Source organism: Glycine max, chromosome 19 (genome assembly GCF_000004515.6).
Source record: "Glycine max cultivar Williams 82 chromosome 19, Glycine_max_v4.0, whole genome shotgun sequence".
NCBI classification, from domain to species: Eukaryota; Viridiplantae; Streptophyta; class Magnoliopsida; order Fabales; family Fabaceae; genus Glycine; species Glycine max.
In genome coordinates, this window is record NC_038255.2 from 43,243,604 (window position 1) to 43,261,961 (window position 18,358).

At 34.0% G+C, this 18,358-nt stretch overlaps 2 protein-coding genes and 1 pseudogene across 3 annotated transcripts; 1 reads left to right on the forward strand and 2 right to left on the reverse strand.

The window, feature by feature from the left end:
* Nucleotides 1–2,609: 2,609 nt before the first annotated feature.
* On the forward strand, nt 2,610–9,363 carry LOC100306420 (BRCA1 carboxy-terminal domain-containing protein). 2 transcript variants are annotated; one of them, NM_001251643.2, is made up of 14 exons: nt 3,491–3,795; nt 3,920–3,973; nt 4,091–4,161; nt 4,637–4,732; nt 4,838–5,184; nt 5,281–5,535; nt 5,683–5,783; nt 6,006–6,192; nt 6,290–6,396; nt 6,788–6,878; nt 7,167–7,332; nt 8,354–8,472; nt 8,769–9,047; nt 9,154–9,363. In NM_001251643.2, exons 1-14 carry the CDS (start codon nt 3,707–3,709, stop codon nt 9,172–9,174), a joined length of 1,983 nt encoding a protein of 660 aa, NP_001238572.2. In that variant the 5' UTR covers nt 3,491–3,706; the 3' UTR covers nt 9,175–9,363. The 2 variants fall into 2 exon arrangements, with proteins under 2 accessions (XP_006603640.1, NP_001238572.2); XM_006603577.4 differs by having other exon boundaries at nt 2,610–3,795; nt 8,769–9,276.
* A 412-nt stretch (nt 9,364–9,775) lies between these two features.
* On the reverse strand, nt 9,776–13,615 carry LOC100807002 (protein NRT1/ PTR FAMILY 5.2). Its single transcript, XM_003553455.5, has 4 exons — nt 13,398–13,615; nt 12,791–13,008; nt 11,657–12,216; nt 9,776–10,833 (listed from the first exon to the last, which is right to left on the reverse strand). The coding sequence occupies exons 1-4, from the start codon at nt 13,528–13,530 to the stop codon at nt 9,930–9,932; spliced, it is 1,815 nt and encodes a 604-aa protein (XP_003553503.1). The 5' UTR covers nt 13,531–13,615; the 3' UTR covers nt 9,776–9,929.
* Nucleotides 13,616–14,813: 1,198 nt separating this feature from the next.
* On the reverse strand, nt 14,814–18,074 carry LOC100807534 (protein NRT1/ PTR FAMILY 5.2-like; annotated as a pseudogene).
* Between the last annotated feature and the right edge of the window lie 284 nt (nt 18,075–18,358).

Consider the following 18,358-nt stretch of genomic DNA (forward strand, 5'->3'; position numbering starts at 1 on the left):
ACCACACACACATATGCTTAGTGATGCACTTTTTTAAGAAAAAGTTTACTGGTTACGACATATTATAAAATAATTTTATATTATTATTTAATTAAAATAATTATAATAAAAATAAAAATAAAAACTTATTGTACTTAATGTTTGTGATTTGATAAAACTCATCCATAAATTATTTTGTGGTGAATGTTTTTGTAATATTCTTTTCAGTATAAATAGACAAAGTATATACAATAAAATCATGTTCCACTTTATTATGAAGCCTAGTTTTCACAAGCTCCTTACTAGAAAAATATGTTATATAGAAACAGTTAAAATTGAAAAAGTCAGCACAAGACATACTCTATCATCATCAATCAAATGATTTTTTTTTTAAATGACAATGCTCTATTTAACTCAAAAAATGTTAAAACGTTTTGAAATTTATAATGTTTTAAAACATCAAACTCGTAATGTTACAATTGAATCTTCAAGTAAACCATCTGTTGATCAATTAAGTTCTTTGGATAACATTTTACAACTAAGGATTTTAAGTTGAGCTAAGAATGAATAATTCCAAGTTTTGATCACAAACTTGTTATTCAACTCTTGTAATTGAGAGTATATGATAACCGAAAACATGTCATATTAAAAATGATGCTCCATAGTTAAAAAAAAAAATGTCACCACTTCATGACGAGGCTTATCTTGAGCTTATAAATATTGATTACTCAAAGTAGGAATATCAATAACATTATTAGCACAAAAAGTTGTGGCATTCTCAAGACTCCCACTTGTTATTTCTTAACTTTTGAAGCAATGATTTTGCAGTTGAACAAGATGTTTACAATATATTGAGACTATTGTTGCAAAACTTCACAAGATATTTGTTATTTCCATGGTTGTTTTATGAAGTACAATATGAAAATAAATTCAAATTAAATTAATGCTAAGTATATATATTGACCCTGCATCATCCTTTTAATGAATTTTGCTTATCCTTTATAAATATTATCGAGAACAATGCACGTTGTTATATACATTATTAGCAATCGTCATGTTGAGTGAAAATAAAAACCTATCATTTTTTATAATTTTTTTAATCTAAATTTCATTATTGGAAATCATAATTTGAGCTTCTTGAAGGTCGCCATGTATCTTGGAAAAATTAACAATAATTATGATAAGTGTCAAACTTGAAAAGAATTAATGAGCATGCTTAGTTTCTCTAAATGATATATGTAACCAAATTCAATTGCAACTTATAATCGTGCAATGAGCACAATAAGCATAAGAACAATTTTTGAGAAATAAATATTGTAACTCATTCCATTCACCACACATTACTACCACCATCTTAACCGTGTCCTTTAATATTTTCAACATGAAGAACAAGATGAAAAATGATTAAAACATACTCCTTTCATCCTTATTTATTAGACATAGTTGATCAAATTATACTTATTAAAAAATAAGTTAACTTAAGTATTAACATTAAATTAGTCTTTAATTGTAATATTTTTAAAAAAAATTATCCTTAACATTAATGGCAACTTATTCACTTCTCCAATCTTCTTAAGAGAAAGAAAACGATAATTATGGAGGGAATAAATTTGTTGAAGAATTATTGTCATGGTATTCTTGACATGTAAAGCATGAAAAAAAAAAAACGCTTTCGAATAAACTATCATCATTGACAAATCTCAATATAATAATCAGTTGCTTTCTCTTTAACTCTTCTCGAGCTTCATCAACTAAAATGCAAAATTTGGTATTGGCAATTTTTTTCCTATTAACATTTAGTATTTTGCTAACAATGATTTGCAAAATCTCCTTTCAAATTTTAGACGTTTATATAGTATTTTGTGGAGCATTTTCTAGCACAATACTAGCAACTTTGTGATTGTAAGTTACTCAAAGCTTTAATAGCTCAATAAAATTGCCTTTATTTTTGTAGTCAAAACTTTCCTTATTTCCTTTAAAAGCACATACTTAAAAAGTCAGCCAAATAATGTTATCAGTTGTAGTATTAGGGCATAATCGACTATTTCCCACTAATTTCCTTTAAATGACAAAGACATCAACATAAGGTATATAAACTTATGTGACAATCTTTTATAATTGTTTTCAAAGGATTTATATTTTCAATTTAAACCTTTATTGATTTAAAATTTCCCGTAAATAATTGCTTAACATTCAATTGATACAATATGTTGGATTGATGTCAAATTAAGATAACGTATATGTCATCCTAACCTTATTTAGATTTCAAATTTATCAATGCCAAATTCTATCAATTTAATTGCGAGATTAAGTAAAATTTAGATTAATTTTCAATATAAAAATTTCAATCACATAATATAAATATTATTCAAAAAAATATTTATTTATAAAATTATTTTTATATAATTTTTAAGTAAAATTGATTTTATAAGATTTCAAACTGAAAAAAAATATTGAATTGTAATTATGTTGAGAGTGACATGTATCATAATAAGGGTTCTCTTTTATTATAGATAATAATAATAATAATAGATAGTAGATACCATAGTACTGCCCTAATAGATGTCTTACATAATTTGAATATCATCCCCAAATCAGACGAATTTTATGGAAGGAAAGTAAAGATTTTTTCCACCGTGCGAAAGTAGATTAGGACCGTTAGATGTGATGGTTTTGAAATCAATGGTTAATATATTTCTTTATTTTATCTTTTCTTTTCCTCTTTTTTGTTTCTCTTTTCCAATTTGTCCATGGTTATCCCCGTTTCTCCGACTGCCCAATCTCCCTATCCTCCACCATCCCTCTGTCCATCACAAACACCATTGTATCACTGATGGAACCATTGCTTTTCCATGGCCTTCAAGAAAACAACAAACAATGAAGGACCCAACATAGAACAAATAATCCAATACAGATATAGAGCTTTCAAGATAATATTCAATTTTTTTCAGATCTGAGAAATTGATACAAAACCCAAAAACAGAAATTCACAATTCCCACTGTGAAATCAGAGGGCACAGACGATAGCGCTTGAGCCTTGTTGTCTCCGGACTCGAGTCGATGGCACGTTCCAAAGCAGTAATTGCGGCGACGGAGGAGCGAGGGCGGTTCACGGAGCGCTTTATCACCGCCGGAAGCTGCGAATGAAAGCCGTTGTCGGAGAAAACCTCCGTTTAACGGCAAAGATAGACCATCGCAACGGTGGAGGCAGAGCCACCGCCTTGTGGTGCGGGTTTAACGAAGGTGCGGTGGTGGCGCGGGTTTGACAGAGATGTGGTGGTTGCAAAGGATTGACGGAGGTGCAGTGGTGGCGCGGGTTCGATTTTTAGTTCCGGAAAGAAGGAACAAAAAGAGAAAAAAGAAAAAACAAAACTGAAGAAAATATCTAAACCGTAAATCTAAAAATGAAATGATCTAACGGTTCACATTTACTTTGGCACGGTGGGAAAAATCTTAACCTTCCATCATGTAATAAAGAAGGGGGAGTGGCGAAGACTTGAGAGAGCGAAAACGAAAATTGGCGCTCCTCGCGCTTGAAACGAAAACGTCGTCGTAGCTGAGCGCCAATCAAAACCGTAACCGCGCCCTTCTTCACAGTCAACAAATCTCAACCGTCCACGTTTCCATCACAATACATCATTTCTGAAAAGACCGCCTCCCCATAAAAACCAAATAAAATCTCAAAGTCTCTTACATCATCACCCTTTCTTTCTTTCCAAAACCAAAAATGGATGATTCTGGAAGTAAAACTAAACTGTTGAATCCATGGATGCTCCACTTCCAGAAACTCGCTCTCGAACTCAAGTGCCCTCTCTGGTTCGTCAATTTCCACTCACTCTCTCTAATTTAAACTCTATTTCGCTTTTATAGCCTTTGCAGTTGCAATTTTTTTTTTTTAATTTTCTTTAAATAAATTTCCTGCTTGTGCCTGATCCTGCAGTTTGAGTTTGTTCAAGAGGCCGGTGTTACTTCCATGCAACCACTTGTTCTGCAAGTTCGTTTCTTCTTCTTCTTCTTCTTCTTATTCTTTTCCGTAGGCTGTTTTATTGCGCGTGTTTTTTTTTTTGGTTCACGAAAGTGATTCAAAATTTGGATAATTTGTGTTTGGCAGTTCATGTTTGGCTGATTGCATAACGGCTGGGCCTGGATGTGCTGTTTGTAAGGCAACGTATGCTCAAACAGGTAACTTAATAATTGTTATTAAGCCTTGCTTGAGTTCCGGGGTGTGTTTGTCGAGTTTGCTTTATTTTATTTTTCGAATGAGAAATCAATTTTATTCCTAAAGTGATAGTTCCTAAACTAAACATATTACATATCATTTAAGTAATCTCTGCAATATTAGAAATGATACTAAATAGTCCTTCAATTATTTAAAAATCCTTCAAATTAGTCCTTAGACGTTAGTAAAATACTAGTATATCAACATAGGGGCTAAATTGATGTGTGTTTAATATTTCAGAGACTACTTTTATAATTCATTACTTTATAAAGACTATTTTGCAGAGAGGGTAACACTTGAAGGACTAAATTGATGGTTTACTCTTTATTTTTCTATTTAATAGTTTATCTCGTGGTCTAAGCTTGTTTTTGTTTTTAAATTTTATTTTTTGGTCTGACATCTAACTTATACTTCCTATGTGATGATTGTGGGTCGCAGATGTTAGGCATGTGCCTTTTGTGGAAAACGTGGTGGCAATATATAGAAGCTTGGATGCCACTTTTTGTGCTAGTTTGTTTCAGCCATGTTCTTCTGGTAAAGCCTCTTTGTTTTCAGAGAGCTTTTTCAATTGATCAAAGAAAAAAGCTATGTATTGCTTGATGCTGGTTTGATATTGTTTTTTAAAATTTGTTGATGTAGGTGATGGGAGGGTTTTGGAGCCGTGCCAAGCAATTCTTAATTCAACTTCTAGTAGTTTAAAAGCTGCCAAGCTTCCTCGGAATTTAACTAATTCAAATGAGGTTGGGGTTGGCAAGAATTTCAAATCCAAGAGTGTGGTGCATGACAAAGCAGAGGAGTTTGAGTTGTCTCGTGAGAGAGGGAAGCCCAATCCAATGCAATCTTCCCATATGGAACTTGGTGGCCGCGAAGAGTGTGGAGTTATGGAAATGGATGTGAATCAAGTGACACAATCAGCACCAGATAGCCCACCCTTTTGTGATACCAAAGGTTCAGATAATGACTTCAGTGATCAAGGCAGTGAGCATGTAAGGAAACATACTATGTTTGTACACAGTTAAATCAATGGTAGATCCAATCCTCTTTCAACATGGTTTCTCATTCTCAAAAACTCTTCATTTCAGCCATTACTTCCTGGTAGATTGGAAAATTCTTCACTAAAGAGAGCTGGCACAGGAAATGGAAATTTGAAAGAAAGAATGGGACAGCTCAGGTCTGAAAGTTCAGCCTCTGAAACTGAGGGTCTTGCAAGGGATCTCAAGAGACAGAAGAATCTGGACTTTAAACCTGGAAAGGAACCTGGTGCACCATTGCCCAAAATTGACATGTGTCCAACCGGAAGGATCTGTTCATTTTGCCAATCCTCTAAAATCTCAGAGGTAATATTTCACGTGCATCAATTTCCTGCATGTTATCATTGCCAGTGTATCCCCCTTTTCACTGAAAACTATGTTATCCTCATGCTATATATGCTGCTGGGCTAATTGTTGAATCTATTTTCTGGTCTTCATGGTGAATCTTTGTAGGCTACTGGACCAATGCTGCATTATGCAAATGGAAACTTAGTTACAGGAGATGCAGCAATGAAACCAAATGTCATACCTGTGCATAGAATTTGCATTGACTGGTATGCTAACTTGATATTTTGAGTATGCATTGCTTGTTGCTATAGCCTCCTAGTCTATATATTTGATGACTTGTGAAGCCACCTAAAAACAGATACCGAATCCTGATTGATCATGTGTTGTTCAAAACTTTTTAATATGCAATCATTACACGCTTACTTTAGTATCTTTTAGCTTTCTATTTGCATTTTGCTGATTAATCGGTATAAACTTTTGGAATCCAGGGCACCACAAGTGTACTTTGTTGGTGAAGTTGTTAAGAATTTGAAGGCAGAGGTGGCAAGGGGAGCAAAACTTAAATGCAGTAAATGTAATCTAAAGGGAGCTGCTCTTGGTTGCTATGTCAAATCCTGTAGAAGAACGTATCATGTTCCTTGTGCAATGGACATCTCAGATTGCCGTTGGGATCATGTACTTTCTCATATCAATGCTATTATTTTTAAATTTGCTTAAAAAATACTTGTGCTTTGCATTTATCTAAACTTTTCTGGGGCATTAACTGGTTCAGGAGGATTTTCTCTTGCTCTGTCCTGTCCATTCAAATGTCAAATTTCCATGTGAGAAAATCAGGTCCAAGAAAAAGGCAACACAGAAGCATCCCACTTTTTCTCATCTGTACGTTTTCTTCCTTGTGATTTGCTATATATTTAAACATTATTATAATCTCATTCGCTTCTTTCTCTTCCAATGTTTTGATAAATTTACAGGATTTCAAATCATTTGTTTATTTACTTTCAAAATTTAATGTCAATAGTTTAGAGTTTAGACCACAAATTAAAGTACAATGCATGCTACTATGATAATAAATATTATAGTTCATCTCTGAAATCAGAGAATTTTGCATATTTAACAGAGTGCTCAAATGGCACACTCAACCTATTATTATTAAGTAGATTTTGGGGTTATATTTGTACCACTGTTTTGTTTGTCATAATACTCTTATAAATTATGAGTGTGATTTTCCCATCAAGGTTTGATCCTATTACTGAGTAACTGCTGTATACAGGCCATCTCATCACTCAAATCGTCTTGAAGCTTCCCAGGATGCTAGTAAAAAATTGGTATTTTGTGGATCTGCTCTATCAAATGAAGAAAAGGTTAGTATGGAAGTTGTGCTTTCTTTCATTAAGTTTATTTGCCATCTTCAATATCTTTACCATTTTTCTTTTTTGGGACTTCTACTTAATTGCAAAAAGTAAAAAAATGGACGCTGAATCTTTTAATAAGTTGAACTATCTGACTTGATATAAGTGTTTATTTGTAAATCTTGAGTGTACACCTGTTGAGGAGCACACTGCATCACCTTGTGCATTATGTATCATGTTTAAACTAAATGATATATTTTCATGACCTTTCTTTTTTTTATTTCCTTCTTGATGGTGCAGGTATTTTTGATCAATTATGCAAGCAAGGTTGGTGCTACTGTGACCAAGTTCTGGACCTCAAATGTCACCCATGTAATTGCAGCAACTGATGCACATGGAGCATGCTCCAGGACGTTGAAAGTTCTGATGGCAATTCTAAATGGACGATGGGTTCTAAAAATGGATTGTAAGTTGTTTAAGGTTTTTGTTTAATGCTGCTTACTTGAGTTGGTGCTTATTTTTTATTTTAATTCTGGACAAATATTGGTGAGTCACTTAATAGCTCCAATTTGAGGGTTTTAGTTGGGAAGATGGCTTTCATTTTGGCAGACATGAGAACAAAGGCAATCATGTTCTGTGTGTTTTGGTTTCCCCTGACAAATTATAAATTGTGACCCCTATAGTAAAAAGTTACCCCTTATCTAAATATTTGACATTGTGGTAATGATTCAATCATATTAACCAAACTTGTTAATTAAGTCATTTATTTTTCTACTCATGAAAATCTTGAAATACCACTAATTTAGCATGAAATCTTGTTAGTTACTAATATAGTATAATGTAGGCTCCTTTTGTTGAAGCTTATTTAAAATAACACTTTTTTTTTAAAAAAAAATAAAACAAGTAGTTTTCTGTTTTTTTTTTTTTTTGTGTTTGTCTTAAGTTTTTTTTTTTTAAAAAAATCAGTTTTCTACTTGTTTAAAGAAACTTCTATTTGCTTCTTAAAAAATCACTTTTTTAAGAAACACTTTCTAAAATCACTTTTTTAAAGTTTAAACTAATTGGCCCATAACATCTTTTTTTAAGTATAATGATTTTGGTAATCCTAGGATCCACAATGGGGTCCTGGCACCAGGGGCTGGGGATGTGTTGTAGGCGGTAGGAAATTGGAATGGAGAGTATTTGTACGGATCTAACCTTGCTACTCTAGTTGCATGTATTTGGCACCTAGCCACCTACTAATTGGTCTGCTAACATGGGAAATTTGTGTTGGTGATTGAAACTTAATTTTCTACTTATTTTCCTGCACATATAGTAATGTTTTTCCTGTCTGATCCATATTTAACTGTCTATGACTGAGTGATGTTACTCTTAGATGCTTTTCATGATGCTTTTCATGTGTGCTTGTTATACATTCTGTTTTTTTATTTATTTATTCTTATTCATATTTTTGTATTCATGTTGGTGCCATCTATTTTGTACTGTAGGGATAAAAGCATGCATGCAAGAGATAAATCCTGTAGAGGAAGAACCGTATGAAATTAATCTTGACAATCAAGGGTGTCAAGGTGGCCCAAAAGCTGGCAGACTTAGGGCATTGGCCAATGTAAATATTCTTTCATTGCATTGGATGTTCATGTAAAGGCATGGATTGTGTTTCTTGCACCGTTGGAGTTTTTAATATCAAATAACTTGTCAAATGCCTCGTATTTTCCTTGTCAACCAACTGAAGCATCTAGATGGATATGTTAAGGCTATTTGTTCTGTTTCGCTCAGTAGTGACTCATTGACTTTTAACATTTGTTTTTCTTGTCTTTTTGAGGCTTCTGATATCCATTGTTAAAATTCTAGCTAAATCTCTTCTTTTTAAGTTCACTAATATTTCAATTGTGGTGGTAGCAGGAGCCCAAGCTATTCAGTGGCTTAAAGTTTTATTTTTCTGGAGATTACGTGTCAACTTATAAGGAAGATCTTGAAGAATTAATTGAAGTGGGGGGAGGTACTGTTTTGAGAATCAAGGAAGAATTGGAAGCACACAGACATGAATGCAAAGGGGATTCTTCAAAGTTGCTAGTTGTTTACAACCTTGATCCCCCACAAGGATGCAAGTTGGGGGAGGAAGTTTCAATTCTTTGGCAAAGGCTAAACGACGCAGAGGATTTAGCTGCGAACACTTTACAAGTCATTGGTCACACATGGATTCTTGAATCAATCGCTGCATGTAAATTGCAGCCTTTTGTTTACTAAAATGCATTAGGTAGCTGATATTTTGTCGATCACTTGATAGGGCGTTCTCTGCAAAAGTTGATCAATCGTGTACAGGATTTAGCTTGAATTTATTTGAAGTCTTGTTCGAGTCACTGGATGTTAGGGTGTAATGCTTATGTAACATTAAGTAGTTATTTACTTAGTTTTGTCTGCTCTTGCCTCGTCTTAATGACTTCACGCTGAATGTACTTATGTTTTAAAATTAACCGGATCCTCAGAGTTGAGATTGACCATGATGCCTCGTACATGCTAAGGCAAATTCTACCACGCAACAAGCTAGATGAGGTGCATCGGTGTACTAAACTATTTATCATTAATTAAATGAGTAATGCTATGTTTTCGTATTAATTTTCTTTAAAGTTTTCATTATGAGTGGGAGTTTTAGAGGTAGGAATAAATGATTTTTCATCACAGGTGCATGGATGTACCTTACCCTCCCTTGGCACTCACTCAGCATAGAAACACTCAAATGCCAAAAGCTATTTGATTCTGTCCAGCTTAATTTCAGCGTCTCAGAAAAGACTGAGTTTAGACTTCAGCTTAAAATGCTGCATACTGGTTAAATGTTTCTTAGAAGTACTTAAAAGATAATAAGCTGCATTTTCTCAATATTTGCATGCAAGAAAAGACACCAGTTGAAATTTTCTCGGCAGAGACGCGTTATAATGATTTGGTGGAATGTTCTTAAACAAGCAAAGCCCACTGCTTTTCACATTAATCAAGCTTGTAAGTAGCAAGGCAAGGGCTAAGAGAAGAAAGCACACTTTATATTCCTAAGAAGAGGTGGTGTTTTCCCTAGGATTTGCCATCTGGTTGTGGGATACTTGGGCTTATTCCAGTATTGTCCTGTTCCTGTGATGAAGAGGGGTTAATCTCCGAGCCGGATTTGGTTTGTGTAACATCAACATTATAGACAAAGAACTTGGCAACAACCAAAAAGCAGAGAAAGTTGAGAAAGCTAAGTACAGCCATGAAAGCATAATAATAATCTAAACGGGAGACGTTTAGATTATTCAAAATCCAACCATTGTGGCCATGTCTCTTGGTGACATCAGCAACAGTTGACAGAAGAAAACTGCTGAGAAAACTTCCAATACCTAAGGTGGTCGTGAAATATGCTGTTCCAAGACTTTTCATGCCATCTGGTGCTTGATCATAGAATATCTCTATCTTGGCAACTTCAACAAAGTTATCAGCAACCCCTCCCAAAGCATACTGAGGTAAGAGGATGAAAATAGTGAGAGGAATTGTATCATGCAGACCAAAGAGGTGGTTTTCTCTTGCAACCTTGAGTCTCCTTCTTTCAGCAAAGCATGCAATGATCATTATGAAGACATGCATCACAAGTCCAATGCCGAGTCTCTGCAGCATTGTGATCCCTCTGGGGTTCTTCGTGTAGCGCCGGATAGCGGGAACGAAAGCTCGGTCGTAGACAACGATGGTTATCAGCATGGAGATGGTAACAAATGCGTTGAGACATGCCGGGGGGATTTGGAAATGGGGTCCCATACTCCTGTCTAGTGTGGTGCCTTGTTTGACAAAGAGTGTGCTCGCTTGAACTACCAAGGTGCTTGGAATAATCGTTGTAAGCAAGAGAGGAATCAGTTTTGTCATTTGCTTGGTTTCCTCTACTTGGGTCACTGTGCAAAGCATCCATGGTGATGTTTGGCCAGTCTTTATAGCTGCTTTGTCAAGGAAACTGCAAGCAGAGAAGTGTGAAAATGATTCATGTGACATGGAAAGACAGATATAGTGGAATTTGAAAGGACTAAGATAAACTTTTGGTTCTTCGCCCTGACTGGTTTCAGCTTGAATTTTAAGTTTTAAAAATTTCACTTTGTTATCTTAAAGTGTATTCCTTGTCGCATATATTAGATTAAATTAGTATTTTTGTCAATTATTTTACATCAATGATGTTAATTTTGAATGGCATGAAAACTGTCTTTTGATATGATATTTCTTATTATTTGTTATATGTCACCAAGTTGATTAAGTTAATATGATAACCTGATAAAATATTAAGTGTATGTTTAAATTAAAATTTGAATAAAAAATGTTATAAAGTTTAATAAAAATGATTTTATTATAACGTGATTTCTTAGATATTTTTTGTTCAAATATATGTTAATAAAATAAATATTGTTTGAATAATATCAATAAAAAATACTTTTACTTTATATTTTTATTGTAAATATACAAATAAAAAATACTTTTAAACAATTAATTTGTGGCTTCTAAGCCAAACTCAAGTTTGTCCCAAATATAGGTAGTAGAATTAATATTTGGAGAATCCAAACATGATATCAAACTGAGTTTGTGGTTCCAAAAGTATGCTTGAAATATCCAATTCAAACATGTGTCGAAGATACTCCAATTTGGTCTAAAAGAGAGACATTCTAAGAGATTAAAGTAATTTTTTTTAAAAAAATATTAGGAAACTAATCTGAAACCAAAAGTTTAAGATAAGAGACCAAAAGTGTATTTTAGTCGATTTGAAAGGATAAAAAGTGAATGGACTTAACCTCAATGAGGAGCTCCGATCAATTCTGTTTCTCCCATTACTTGCATACTCTTCAATGCTCAGCTCATGTAGCTCTTTCGGATCGTCTGGGACATGCAGCTTCCAGTTGCTCCCAGCAGCAACATATACCTGAAGCATCCTTGTTACTGGGCTACCTGATGGCAATTTGTGTCTATAAAATGGAGTTCCTACCAGAAACACCACTACTGAAATAACAAGCCCAAGGGTGGGAAGGCCATACCCAATGGCCCAACCCTTATTGTCTTGTAAGTATACCAAGAAAGTGTTGGAGAAAAGGGTACCAAAGAAAATACTAAAGAACCACCAATTGAAGAAGGAAAGCTTGTGGGATCTCTCTTTGGGCTCAAACTCATCAAATTGGTCAGCTCCCATGGTAGAAATGTTGGGCTTGGTTCCCCCTGTGCCTATTGCAACGATGTAAAGGGCCAAGAAGAAAATACCATACTGCAATGACGATGCCCGTGGGCAATTCTGGCCTTGGTCACATGGTGATGGCCTCAGAGCTGGTAGTGAAACTGCTAGAGTCAACAGACACATTCCCTATGACCAAAGAAAACATGGAAGTACACATAATAATCACAATTTAGTTAAGTCTAAATAAATTAATGTATAGAAAACCACAATGTTTATCCAAGATTATTATCAACTCAAAGAATTGCTCATATTAATTTTAAGTATAATTATTTCATTTTAATTATACATTAGTTAGTATAATTTTTCTTCTAATCATATTTTTTTTCATTTACAAATTCAAACTCGAGACCTTAAATTATATATTTAAATTCATTTTCACCCTAATTAATGATATGTTGGTATATGTTAGGTTTTAATTTGCTTTTAATTTTATAGATGATTAATTTATATAAGAAAAATATTTTTTTTTTATACTTCATTGTTGATTCATGCATTAAATTTTTATTGTCAAGAGATCTAGTTTAATTGGTTGAACAAAGTGTGTAAGTATACTATCTTTGATTGGTATATATAAAAAAAAAATTAAATTTTTGCCACCTTAACAAATTTTTCTGGTTTTGTTCTTAATTCAAGTTTACCACTTCGTAATACTCGTCTTCAAATGGTGAAAACTGAAAAAAAAAAATCTCACATTTCATACCAGAATATAGATGCATGACGCAATTACAAAGGTCTTATATCGGCCAAGATGGGCATCGGCTATGTAAGCTCCTGCCAGTGGCATCATCCACACTGCACCCACCCAGTTGCTAACGTTGTTTGAAGCTGTCACAGTGCCCTCATGGAGCTTATTAGTTAGATATATCACTAGGTTTGATTGTATCCCGTAGAAGGCCATCCTCTCAAACACTTCATACCCTATAAATAACAAACATGCATATTCCATATTCATAAGTGATAACAATTCATAATATATAGATTAAATTACACTAACCCCATTTGTGGTTTCTTAAGATTGTAGACAACCCTTGTGCTTTTTTAATGTTTGCAACAACATCTCGTATAGGATATACAGGGCAATACTTTTCAAACAATTAAAGAAAGGTAGTGTAATGTATAAGAAATGTCGTAATAATTTCAAACAATGAAGGAGATTAATTAATGTAGGAATAGAAAAAAGAGGACATCTAGATAAATTTGACGGAACGTGTTAGCCTAATTTACTCTTCATTATACCGTGGTTTAAAACAATAAAAAAAAAAAAGAAGAGGATTGAGGATGTTAAGGCCACTAAAGGCTTCATTTACCTACTATGAAGGAACAAGCTTTCCATTTTCCCGTCTTTGATCTCAAAACGGGTCTACCCTTTAGGTCCACTGTGCCATCTTGAGTGTAATCCTCGTTCCCACTTGAAGGGCCTTTTTCTTCTATCACTGCCATATATGAGTTTGAATAATCTCTTGGGCTCTTGTCTGAAAGTTTTTTTTTTTGAGCTTCAATTCTCTCACGAGCTTAACTTTTATATTGTAAAGGCGGGGAATCTGATTTTAGAGGCTTAGCTTTCTCAAACGAATATTATACATTGTCCATTTGCATGAGCTAACTAACAAAGAAATCTTAATGCAGAAAAGAAAATCAGCCTTATATATTTGGTTTTGTACTTATCATTTATTAATTACCATGTCTTTCTTTTCCCTTTGTATTTGGTGTTTACCTTTTAATTATCGACCGGCTAGCTATTTTTAGGTCTTATCTTAGAAGTTAACGCGAGATTGACGTGTTAGAAAAGTCATGGGCTATACGTTGGCAGAAAAATTTCTGTTGATTAAAGTGGTTTTCAGTTTTCACTGAATGTATTTTTATATGCTTTTTTCCCTTTTCAGTCACCAGTCATTTGTAATATTATGCCCCCATGAGTCTCTATCTTATGCTTCATTCTTACTTTCAGAGTGCTATTCCTATCATAAACTTTTGAAACTGAAAGTGATCAATAAAATGTAATTGCCGAAAGCATATTCTTTATGCAAATACGTCCATATAGATATAGGATATGTATACACGGCCTTAAACATTGACGTCAGTTAATAGCTTTGCTAGTAATAATAAAATAAGAGTGTTACTAACATATTCTTTAATACACTCCTTTCAATACATTTTTTATTATTATTTATAATTTATTGAAGATTACAAAATTATGAGTAAAGCTTATAAAATAAGAAGTGAGACTTATAAAATTTTGTAATTTTAATAAATTTTAGTTGATAATAAAGAGTATATTAAAAAGATGGTTTTGGGTTTGGTGCTAACATTTCTCATTGAATAAAATATTAAGGGTATATGAGATGACAAGCCTAACATGTTTACATGAAGAAAAAACGTGAGATTTCTATGTAGAAAGTGATGATGAATCAATTGGAGGCACAAAAACCTTGCAGGATGATATCTATCAAATATACAAGGTTGTTGACTTGCTGTCTTAGAACCTACAAATTACACCCAAGAAAACATAGTCCGTCTTTGGAGAAAGCAAAGCATAAGATGATAAGAAGCAGGAGATGATTAACAAAAAGGAAACACGAAAATTCACGTTAGCTTCATTGACTTTTAAACAACAAAAGCACATTGGCAAGCAGCAAGCGCATGATAAACAGAGAAAAAAGGAGTCACAGCTTATAGAATTGAAGCTTAATTTCTTTACAGCAAGAACAGAGAAGCTGTATTCCCTAGGACTTGGCATCTGGTTGTGGAGTACTTTGGCTTATTTCAGTTTTGTCCTTAGATGAAGCATGGTTCATATCCAACTCCATTTTGGTTTGTGTTACATCATCATTGTAGACATATAACATGGCAATTACCACAAAGCAAAGTAAATCGATAGCGCTCAGCGCGGCCAAGAATGCATAATAATAATCTAAATGGGAGACATTTAGATTATCCAAGATTCAACCCTTATGAGCATGTCTAAGGGTGAGATCAGCAACAGTTGAAAGAAGAAAACTATTAAGAAAATTTCCAATGCTTATGGTGGTTGTGCAATATGATGTTCCCAAGCTTTTAATGGCTTCTGGTGCTTGATCATAGAAGAACTCCAACTTGGCAACATCAACAAAGGTATCAGCTGTCAAAGCAAACTGAAGGAGGAGGATGAAAATAGTAAGAGGAATTGTATCGTCCTGATCTAAGAGGTGTTTTTGTCTAGCAACACTGAGTCTCTTTCTCTCAACAAAGCATGCAGTGAGCATTACAATAACATGTAGCACAAGGCCAATTCCAAGTCTCTGCAGCAAGGAGATCCCTCTGGGGTTCTTTGTGTAGCGCTGGATCGCAGGAACGAAAAGGCGGTCATAGATCACAACGCTTGTCAGCAAGAAGATGCTTACAAGTGCTATGAGACATGCTGGAGGGATTTCAAAATGGGGTCCCATTCTCCTGTCCAGTGTGGTGCCTTGTCTGATAAAGAGTGTGGTGGTTTGAGCTATGATGATGCTTGGAATGCATGTAGTAATCAAAACCGGAACCATTTTCATCATTTGGTTGGTTTCCTCAACTTGAGTCACAATGCAAAGCATCCATGGTGATTTTTGGCCTGTCTTTACTTGTCAAGGTTATAAGAATAAGATTGTTGTGCTGTTCTAGAAGCTGCACTGCATCAATTTGGTGGCTTTGATACTAGTTCTATTAATCAATTTAAATCCTTTTCATATTACAAAAATGAATTTAATCATTAACTTTTAAAATTTTCAATTTAGTTTGAGAAATTAATATTTAGGTAAATTTATCCTTAATATTGAAAAATAAAGTTCTGAGCCAGTCAATTTAGTTGCCTGATACACACCAACTTGAAGACCAAATTGCTTAAGTTAGTTACCAAATTTGATTGATATTTATTTGTGATGATAATAACATTTTTACTTGCAGCTGCGTTAAATATTTGAAGGAAAAACTTTGCCGCTCAAAATGATCTTACCTAATTCGAACTAGATGGTCTCTGGTGGAGAGATACCCGTGTTCTAGACCAAAAAATAGCATTTTTACTAATTTAAAGAGCAATTAGATTACTAGCCTTAACGAAGAGCAATTAGATGATCTGGGACATGTACCTTCCACTTCCTCATAGCAGCCACAAAAACCTGAACCATCCTTGTAAAGGGGCTACCTGATGGCAATCTATGCCTATAAAGTGGAGTTCCTAAAAGAAACACCAAAACTGAAACGACTAGCCCAATGGTTGGGATCCCATAACCAAGTCCAAAACCAACCTTGTCTTGTATGTAAACCAAGAGAGTTTGGGCGGTCATGGTTCCAATTAGAATATTAAACACCCACCAGTTGAAGAAGGAAAGCCTCTCCTTGGGCTCAAAGCCATCAAATTGGTCAGCTCCCATTGTAGTAATGTTGGGCTTGGTTCCCCCTGTGCCTGCTGCAATGATGTACAAGGCAAAGAAGAAAATTCCCACTTGCAACGACGATGCTCATTGGCATTCCTTGTCTGCTACGCCTGGAGCACATGGTGGCTGTCTCAATGCTGCTAGTGACACTGCTTGAGTCAAGAAACACGTTCCCTACGACGAAAAATACAAGACCGTGTTCCTTAAAATGCAAGATATTGCAATATATGAAAAATTATTAAATGGTTAGTGTGGTCCATACATTTTCCATGTGACACATAATTGACTTATTGAAAAACTGTTATGTATCACATAGAATTAGCCAAGAATATGGATACGTGATCTTAGACTATGTAATAATTTTTTGCAACATACACGAGTACAATCCAATGGAGATGACTATGTTGATAAAATTTACGTTGTTCACAATCTTGTCATATATATGAAACACACCCTTACAGAAAACATAGTTGGAAAATTTGGTATAATCTAGAAGTAATTTTTTTACAACTTTTACTCGAACCATATTTTGAGACTTAAAATCACGTTCAAATCTACTAAACCATGATTTTGTCAAATATGATACTTATGTTATGAATGATACTTGTATAATTTATATTTTCCAAATTAAGATTTGAAACGTGTAAATGATAATCTAAATTAAGGTGTGCCAATACATGTTTCATACCAGAAGGTAAATAGTTGATGCTGTAACAAAGGTCCAATAACGGCCAAGATAGGCATCGGCTATGTAAGCCCCAGCAACTGGCATAATCCACACTGTACCAGACCAGTTGGTAACGTTGTTTGAAGATGTCACAGTGCCCTCGTGGAGCTTCTTTGTTAGATACTGCACTAGGTTTGATGCTATAAACACGTCAATGTAACAACATGTTCAAAAGTGACACTCAGTTTCTTTACATGTAAAAATTGTCACTTGTAAAATAATTAGTTGATGAAATTAGAGCAACATCTCCTAAATTTTTATAAAATTACACATAATCCTATTTTTTTTTAATTTTTCTACACTAATCCCCTTTTTAAGTTTAACAATATTATATTAACACCTCCTTATGTGTTTAAAAATATTATGTTGAATCTCTCCCTTTAAATCTTATACTAAACTCCCAATAAAGAAGAATGTAATGATTAAAAAAACATAAGTATTTGTGTAATTACACGAAATTTTAAAAGATGTTATTATAATTTGCTTTAGTTACTTTTATTGAAAATGTTTAAAAGCACTAATTAAAGGAGAAAAACACACAAATTTGTGACAACAAAAAAGTGGCCTCTTTGAGATAATTATATATAAAATGACATATAATACTCTAAAAAATTATGAATAAGCTAGTAATCACCGAAAACAATATTATATGAAGGAGTAAAAGGGCTCAAATTAAACTAGTCAATTTCAAAATGACATGACATTATTAAGGCCCCAATGGTTGCATTGCATTTACCTACTATGAAGGAACAAGCTCTCCATCTTCCAGTATTTGATCTTAAAACGGGTCTACCTTTGAGGTCCACTGTGCCATCTTGGGTGTAATCCTCTCTTCCACTTGCAAGGCCCTTTTCTTCTACCACCGCCATGATACTGTAGAATTTTGTGAAGTTTTTAGCTTTTCCTGAACATCTTTTATATATATATATATGGGGCATAGGAATAGGATTTTAGAATTTTGGTTTCCTTAGCCTAATAAAGTCATAACATACATCAATTACTCAATTACATTAGCTAAACTGCCAAATAAATCTAATATAAAAGACACATTTTTTTTGGTCTTTTTTGTCATTTTCTTACACATTGTCCGTCTCATTGATTTTAATGTCCCAAAAGTCTCTCCTCGTCCGTCCCATATATTTACAATCTTTGC